The 9,178-nt window shown below is 42.6% G+C and overlaps 1 protein-coding gene across 1 annotated transcript in view; it reads left to right on the top strand.

Moving 5' to 3' along the window:
• The first annotated feature begins 1,083 nt into the window (after positions 1–1,083).
• ENO4 (enolase family member 4) overlaps positions 1,084–9,178 on the top strand; it is a 43,132-nt gene continuing 35,037 nt past the window's right edge. The window contains 2 exon segments of the mRNA XM_015414002.1: positions 1,084–1,257; positions 8,112–8,240. Coding sequence (XP_015269488.1) covers positions 1,084–1,257; positions 8,112–8,240 — 303 coding nt within the window.

The following is a 9,178-nucleotide window of genomic DNA, read 5'->3' as shown; positions in this document are numbered from 1 at the left end:
CTCCCTAGACATTTTGCAAGCTGTAATCTGTGTCTCTTTCAAGATGGTAATCTTCAGCAATTCTGTTGTTCAAAGAGTATTTTTTTGATCCTAAAGGGTGCTTGCTAGAAAATTTCTGGCAATAAAGATCATAACCAGCCTCTGAGAAGTTGAGAGAAACAGCACACACACTGGGTTCAGAAATAAAAAGGCCTTACACATCTCTAACCAAACCATGCCCAAAACTTTCTGTAATGTACAATTTATATAAAACGGAGTTTACAGCATGCTTTATTAATATTTCCATTGCGTTCTTCTACAGCCCTTCTTGCATACTACAGCCAAAGATGTTTAGAAGGTTATTCCCATATTTACAGGATATGACTGAGGTGTCACAAGTGCTAGCACTTGGCCCAAACAAGATAACAAAGTAAATAAACTCAATGGCAACACTTTACCCGTGAAGTGTAACTGCCAAGCAAGCCATTACAACATGTACTTTATTCTTTGCTTTTAATAGAACAGACATGTATTCCCAAATACCAATCTAAGATACCTCTTTTCTACATTCGAATCAGAGTAACTCTCTGCATGTGGCACATTCTATTAGCATCTTCCAGTGCACACTAGTCTGGAATGTGGAGTGGATCACTTTCCTGCTTGTTATGTTTGGTAGCTCCAATGTATGAGGACTTTAATTATTCAGGTAATTAGAGTTTAACTTAATTCAGGCCAAACCAGAATACTGGTTCTTCAAGAGCGATGAGGGGAGTCTATCAACAGGGTCAATGACCTTACAGGGTTGTCTTAGTTCGTGCAATCTTCAATTTCCTCTCATGCATCTGAAGAAGCAACAAGGCCATTGCAATCCAGTTCATGCAGAAAAAGTAATAATGCTAGTGAAGTTACTGAAACTGAGCTGTGCCCCGGGGCTAAACCAGTAAACTAAACAGCAGCGATCAGATCTGCCCCATGGAAGGCTCAGCAAGGGTCTACTGGAACGCTGGAGGTGCCAGATACCGCGAGAACACGGAATTCGCGACACTGAGTAGAGCGCGTGACCCCGTCTCCTAGCAACGGGCTTTGACTCTCTCCCGGTCGGTTATGGATCTCAGGCAAAGCCACCCCGAGAGCGAACCGCAGCGCCAACGGTGCACCTTGACCGACCTTAAGCATCAGGCTGCAGAATATTACCGGAGCAACGAAGTACCGCAGCGCCTGGAGGAGGTGCTCAACACCATGTTCTACCTCCGCCCGCCAGACTTCTATGGGCACCTGGTACGTATGCCGGCCGGTGCACCAAAGTGCGCATGCGTCCCGGGAGGAACCGAGCCGGGAGCAAAACTATCTAGTACGCAGGCGTCAGTGGAATTAGGGACAAAAGGGAGTGGGATTGGGAGTGTGAGTGGGAGGATGGAATTCGTTTCTTTTGTAGGGAGTTGTATGAACGACACAGTTTCTTGGTTTCGAGTGGGAGGATGGAATTCGTTTCTTTTGAATAGAGAGTTGTATGAACGACACAGTTTCTTGGTTATTTGCGCGTGCATGATTGTTCTGAAGCAAGCCCGACTTCAATAGGGTTTGCTGTCAGAATCTTAGTAGTTGTGGGCTGAATTCTGTGCTTTAGAATAAGTTGTATTGCGTGCGCTGGGGGTTCTGAGTCAACACTCATGGCTTGGACTGTTAAAATACGTTGCTCGAGCAGGCGACAGGCCTACCTCCTTTCCCCGTAACATTAAAAGGACTGAAATGGGTTGGAGTGTGTGTGAATGTGTGAAGTGCCCTCAAGTTGCTTCCAAAGTTATGGAGACCCTGTGAATTAATGTTCTCCATAACGTCCTCTTGTTAACAGCCTTGCTCAGGTCTTTCAAACTGAGGGCCGTGGATTCCTTGATTGAGCCAGTCCATCTCATGTTGGGTCTTCCTCTTTTTCTGCTGCCTTCAACTTTTCATAGCATCATTGTATTTTCCTCTTCCTCTTGTCTTCTCATAATGTGACCAAAGCATGATAGCCTCAGTTTAGTAATTTGAGCTTCCAGGGAGAGTTCAGACTTGAATTGGTATAAAACCCACTTGTTTGTCTTTGTGGCAGTCCACGGTACCTGTAAAACTCCCTTTCAACACCACATTTCAAATTAATTAGCTTGCTTTATTGTTGAACTTCCACACCCATACATAGCAATGAGGTGTAAAGGTAAAGGTTCCCTTGCTCAAAAGCCAGTCGAATCTGACTCTAGGGTTGCGGTGCTCATCTCCATTTCAAAGCCAAAGAGCCAGCGCTGTCTGAAGACATTTCCATGGTCATGTGGCTGGCATGACTAAACACCAAGGCGCACGGACACTTACCTTCCCATTGAAGTGGTACCTATTTATGTACTTGCAATTTCTTGCTTTCGAACTGCTAGATTGGCAGGAGCTGGAACCAGACATGGGAGCTCACTCCGTCATGCGGCACACTCAGGTCTCGAACTGCTGAACTACCGACCTTCCACAGCCTGCAGTTCAGTGTCTTAACCACTTGAGCCACCGTACGGTGATGTTGGTCACCAGCAACTTATCCTTACATTTAAAGATCTTTTCTAGCTCCTTCATGGCTACCTTTCCCACTCTCAGTCTCTCTCTGATTTCTTGTTTGTACCCTTTTTTGTTTGAAGATGGAGCCAAGGAATAGAAAATCTTTAACCATTTCAATTTCTTCATCATCATCCTTAAAGTTGTGTAATTCCACAGTAGTCATCACTTTTGTCTTGTTCAGCTGTAATCCTGCTTTTACACTTTCTGCTTTAACCTTCATCAGGAGTTGTTTCAAGTCTTCACTAGTTTCTGTCAGTAATGTGGCGTCATCTGCATATCTCAAATTGTTGATCTTCCTTCTGCCAATTCTCACTCCACCTTCATCTAAATCTAGTCCAGCTTTCCTTATGATATGTTCTGCATACAGATTGAAGAGATGGGGAGCTAAAATGCATTTTTGTCCAACACCTTTGCCAATTGGAAACCATTCTGTTTCTCCGTATTCTGTCCAGAGTACAGGTTGCACATCAAAACAATCAGAGTAATGGGGGATATAATGGAGGTTTTGTCTGCTTGTTTGTTTTTTGTCATCAAGTAATAGCTGATTTATGGCACCCCCATAGGTTTTTCAAGAGAAGAGACAGTCAGCGGTGGTCTGCCACTGCTTGCCTCTGCATAGTGACCCTGGTATTTCTTGGTGGTCTCCTGTCGAAATGCCAACCAAGCCCAACCCCACTTAGCTTCCCAGACCTGACCAAATCAGGCTAGCCTGACCAATCCATGTCAGGGCGATTTCAGGTTAATGATATAGAAAGTGCCAAAAGGATGCAAAATTTTAACCGTGTGGGTCTCACACAATTTTAGCTATGATGGGTTATACTTAAAAAGGTATCATGACAAGAGCATAATTAGGGACATGGGAAGCTGTGGAGACTGGCATTGCTGTGGTATCAGTAACACAATAGTATCATGGGGTTTACGACTGGGTAGTGTTACACAAGCTGGACCAAGGGAAGGGAAATTAGCTTTAAAAGGGTTCCAGAAAGAAACAAGAGACCTTTGGTCTATGTATACTAGGGTGGTTCTCAGTAGGGGTACCCCAAAATGGAATTAGAAAGAGAATGAGTGATTTTAAACAGAAACAATTTTATTGTATACAAAATAAAAGAAGTAAAAATGTAAAGAACCTACACTAAGCACTTGAAAACTAATTCCCCAAGTAAGCACACATGCACACATACCAGCAAGAGAGTGCACTTATAAAAAGGAAAAGGGAGGATATTAGGAAGTTTTAGGGGAGGGACATACAGCCTGAAATCCTGGGTTTGAAGTCTGGAGGAGTTTGCAACACAGTTGCAGGGGTGTTCAGGTAGTGGGAAACTTTTCATGGACCTGGGTTGGTCTTTTTATGGGGAAGAGTCCCATAGCGAGACATGGGAACCCACTTTCCCAGGAACATGATTGGTCCAAGATAAAAAGTTTGAATTTCACTGGCTAGTTTAAAGTTAACTTGTCAAACTGGTGGGGAAAAGTGAGAAAAATACCTTGATTAGGCTATTGTGAGCCAAATCTGCATGGATGCAAATGTTTGGATGAGTCGAGATAGCTCCTGAAATGGAATGGAGTGTGAATTAATGACTTGAGTGCCCTTTTTGATTGAGTAAGGCCCCGGTCACACAGGCCAGATAATGTGGGGGGGGGGAGGCGTGGCTTTTTGCACCGGCGCAATTTAACGCGCCAGAACGCAATCAGACGCCACGGCGGCAAAGTGAGGTTTTGTTTGTCGGCGTGTGTTTTTGGTGCACGTCAACACAGCAAGAGGAGTGCGCTTGAGCAATCACACGTAGGTATTCCGTCGACGGCCCGTAGCAAACCGTTTGCTAGTAGGCTTTCCCGGGTATTTTTTAACTCTGGATTTTCGGGGCGGATGCTACAGGTCGGCGATGGGTGTGCTATGCTTGCCAGATGTGTCCTTGTGATCGCGCCCATTTACTCTACCCGACATTCGTGCCTCTCCTGCTGCAAATTCCACATGTGAACAGGGTCTAAAAAGGGAAAAAGAGGAACCTGGTGTCGGTTAATGAAACAGCAACTTCCTTGGGCTGGGTAGACACCTCTGGGGTATGCCAGGATATTTCAGTGCTGAAAAACCTTTTGTTATTCAGAATGAAGTCTAATTGTTCTTGAGAACCCTGAGCTGGGGGAGGCTGTATGTAATCAGTTTGTGATGCCAGCACACCCTACCTCTTTCCTGAGCTTTTATGGCTTTACACAGGTGTCTTTATGAGACTCTCCAGGTTTCATGGCCCCTGGCACTTAGGCTCTAGAAGGGGGTGCCTATTCAAACAACTAAGTCTGAAATAAGATGGGGACCCCACTAACCAAGGGGATCTTGGCTGTAGAAGGGGGTGGGGTCCTTACAGTTGGAAACAGCATTCGTCATCCAGACAACTATCAAAGGCAGAGAACCACTGGTTCCTTCCCTCTTGACTCGCAGGACATTAAAGACTTCTCATCTTGGGAAAAGGGACAAAAATATATACTTAGCAATGGGGAATAATATTGAGAAGGGGTGGTGGAAGATGGTAGATATGTAAGGCTGTATGGTTTAGGTGACTTTTTCCTGACTCTTAAATGGCATGACCGTGTATCTTGAATTGTTAGAAAGGTTGCTGCCCTGTATAGATTCACATGTGCATTGTGGAAGGGAGTTGCTTGAAATTATACTATATAAGTATTGTGCTTGGGCCAACCCAAATAATATGTTTCACATATCTGTTAAGGGTGTTGTTACAAGGTGATCTAGAATAAAGAGAAAACCTTGGAGCTATAGTAGGGGTTGACTAAAAACTACCTGCTTTAATTTCTTATTTGATTAATGGGATCAGGATCATCATGCACTCTCCACTAGAAGATGCTGTTAAAATAATTAGTTATAAAGAGGGTGGCTAGAAAATATGAATCAACATTTATCTTATAGCATATACCTTATATGTCATTTAAATGGCCCTGATTGTTACAGAAGACCATGCTGGTGGACTTTGTTGGTATTAGGTACTACTCTGTTGTTGGTTTCTCTCCTTTGCTCATCAGCCACCGAAAGGAAAAATGCGCCATCAACAAAGGGCAGGCTAGAAACTAGAAGAACCGGTGTAGGTGGTACCTTTCCATGGAGAGGCCATGGTTACATTTGTGTTTATTTAACAAACTTAAATGGATGCAATCACGATTTTCTATTCATATACTCCTAAACATCCTGTTTATTGTTACATGGAATTCAAGAGGCAGTGGTGTACTTAGCCTATTTGGTGGCTGGGGTGGATAATTTTTTAACATCCCCTCCTCTTCCCCCGCCCCATCAAGTCACAGCTCAAGTATGGCGACCTCTTAGGGTTTTCAAGGCAAGAGATGTTCAGAGGTGGTTTGCCATTGCCTGCCTCCACATCAACCCTTCTTGCCTTCTGAGATCTGAGGTGGGGGGGGACACACAGAAAAATTAGGTGAAGGAAGACAGAAATGAATGAGAAACATGTGGAAAAGAGGGAGAGAAATTAAGAGAGGGAAGGATTGTTTTTATCTTGCTGCAACAAGGAAGGCTAGACCAGAGGGGTCTAACTCATTTGTTACAAGGGCCAGATCTGACATAAGTCATTTTTTTGGGCCAGGCCATGTGTGCTATAAAATGTAACACTAGGTACTGGAGATATAAACTTTATAAAGGTAATTTCAGATGCTGAATGGCAATGCAGGTGAATGACAATAGCAGGCTTGATTGGATTAGGTGTGAAATGCAGAGAGTCATGGAGATATCAGCAGTGGTCCATGTTTCAGTTTGGTCCAGGAAGATTCAGTCCAGGAGGATGCTCGATGGACATAAATCTGAGATTAAAAACCACAACATTTAAAAACCAATTGAGGAACATTTTAACCTTCCAGGACATTCAGTTGCTGACCCAAGAGTACCAGTTCTCTTACAAAGGAATTTCAAAGGGAGTTTAGAAAGAGACTGCTGAATTGCAACTGATAGTGAAGCTCAAGATAATGCATCGTCCTGGACTGAATTGAAACCTAGGTTTCCTGTATCATTACTAATGCCTGCTATTGTCAATCAGCATCTGAAATCATTCCACTCTCCAAGATGTAAGGACAGATGGACTCACATTCTAGTTGTGTCTGAAGAACTCATGAAAGCTCAAGCTCTGCCACAAATTTTCTTAGTCATTAAGGTGCTATTGGACTCTTGCTCTTTTCCACTAATAAAGATTGCAAGCTGTGATGTTAGGTTTCCTTCCCCCCCATCTGTTAGAAATGGAGAAGTCAAATAATGTGTTGATTTCAGACTGGGTAAAATCCCCTCAGTGCTAGTGATGATAATGAAACAGTTAAAAAAGCAAGGGGGGGTTAATGTGAAGAAAGGCAGCCAGTGAGCTAGGAGGGGAGAGAGGGAGACATGTTGAACTGGAACATATTGAACCCTAGATGTATTTTTAAATAATTATCAATCTATTTCCTGTCATTAAACAATGGAATCCTATCCAACTGTTCTAATTCCTAATCAGGGTCTTTTTAAAATAAAATAAAATACCAGATAGACATGGAGAAATCTAATCTTAAAGAACCCTTTTAATAAGCCAAAACAATATATTTTTAATTCCCCTTTCCCCTTATCCCAACGCATCTCTTTCCTGTACCCCTTTCCTTTCTTTTAATGTGTGTGTGTGATCAGGTCTCAAACAGCAGAGCAGAGCAATCTCAATGCTTGTCAGAAAAACTCCCCTCCCTCCCCTCCCTCCGAAGAGGTGTGTGTGCACTTGAAAGCTTATACTTTGAATAAATTTTTTGTCAGTTTTAAAGGTGCCACTGGACTTGAACTTTGCTCTCTCTAGCAATTACTGTAGCAGCTATCAACATAATCTATTAAAGACGTTTGCTAGAGTCTTGGAGAAAGCCAGGGAAGCTTAGTCCATCCTAGAGCTTTTTTGCTATGCACAGACTTCTCTGCACCCCTAGTGGCTGCAGCCAGAACTACATCTTAAAAATGAAAGGGAAGATACTACAATGCTGGGTTCGAGGGCCCCCTTCAAAGGCGAAGAAGAAGAAGAGTTGGATTTATACCCCACCTTTCCCTCAGGGTCTCAGAGCGACTTACAAAGCCTTCCTTTCCTCTCCCCACAACAGACACCCTGTGAGGTAGGTGGGGCTGAGAGAGCTCTGAGAGAGCTCTGAGAGAACTGTTCTTGAGAGAACAGCTCTGAGAAAACTGTGACTGACCCAAGATCACCTGGCTGGCTGCATGTGGAGGAGTGGGGAATCAAACCTGGTTCTGCAGATTAGACTCCACCGCTTTTAACCACTACACCAAACTGGCTCAGGGAGGAAAGCACCCCCAGCACCCCCTTGGGATGCCACTGCCAAGAAGAGGGCTGCATCAGGATTAAACTGGAAAGGAGGGTTGAGGGTTTCATCAGTAATTGCTATGACTTCAAGTCATGTGTCCAAGTAATTGAGCAACTTGGTAAATTTCACAGAAAAGGTATGCAAAGGATTACATACTAACGAAGCATGAAACACTCCACTTAAATATATAAAAACTAATTGTAGTAATTGTTGTATTTCAGGCAAACTACTTTTCCAAATTGTCAAAACCTCCAGTAATATGCAGATTAGTTGGGAAGAAGGTGCTGGATGGGACTGGTCATCCAACTTTAGAAGTGGAAGTGTCTTGCCAAGTTAAGAACTGTGATAAGGTATGAGCTGCAGTTTGCTTCATTACAGTCCAAATCAGGGATGTTTAGCTGGTGACCTGTGTGGAATATGTAGCCTCACAAATAATTTATTCAGTGGGCTATGTGAACTGATAGGAATCGCTATGAAAAGTGCCATTAAATTTTTTTTTAAAAAAATATTGTGTGCAATAAATTGTTTCATTTTGAATTTTTTAATGTTCACTTTTAGCAGTATTAAAAATAATTATTTCAATTTTTTTCTTTTCTAGATTGAAACACATTTTCAGTGGATGTTAATATGGTGGAATAATACTTTACACAATACTATTATTTTTATTGATCCAGAGCTCCAGCAGCAGTGGGCTATGGGCCACATTTATTTAATTATTAAGTATTTCTTCACCATCTTGCTACCCACTGGGGACTCAAAGGGGCTTACAAGAAATGCAAATATATGATGTAGGCAAACAGTACCATTCCAACATCTGGAGTTGCTACTGGATCCACCAGCCTGACCCATTGAGGGTCGCAGGCTATGAGCCCTTTGCCTCTACCTCGTTCTGTGTTTCTCCTATCTTCTAAGTTGGTTGCCTGTGAGAATCAACAATTTAGAAAACTTTACAAAAGCTTCTGTCTCCTGCTGTATTCTTGTTCGTGGATGGGAAAATGCTTGTTGTTGGTTTTACAATGCTAACTGCTGAAATGTCTTCATTTAGAATCTTAGAACAAGAATACACTGCATAAACAACGCAGACAAAATAGCGCACAAAAATATAATTCACATTAGTAACAAGTGTAGAAACTTTGTGTATGATCTTAGGTTTTTTTCTTCATGCTACACCAGACAAGTCATCTATCTTTTAAAATGTACCTGTCAATCCCTCTATGTTGGGATGTCAATTGGAACAATCAGAACACGTATAGTTGAACATAAGTCTTGTATCAGAAACTTACGCTTA

Source organism: Gekko japonicus, unplaced genomic scaffold, assembly GCF_001447785.1.
Source record: "Gekko japonicus isolate JY-2015 unplaced genomic scaffold, Gekko_japonicus_V1.1 scaffold2377, whole genome shotgun sequence".
Taxonomy (NCBI): domain Eukaryota; kingdom Metazoa; phylum Chordata; class Lepidosauria; order Squamata; family Gekkonidae; genus Gekko; species Gekko japonicus.
This window is presented reverse-complemented; position numbering and strand designations above follow the sequence as displayed.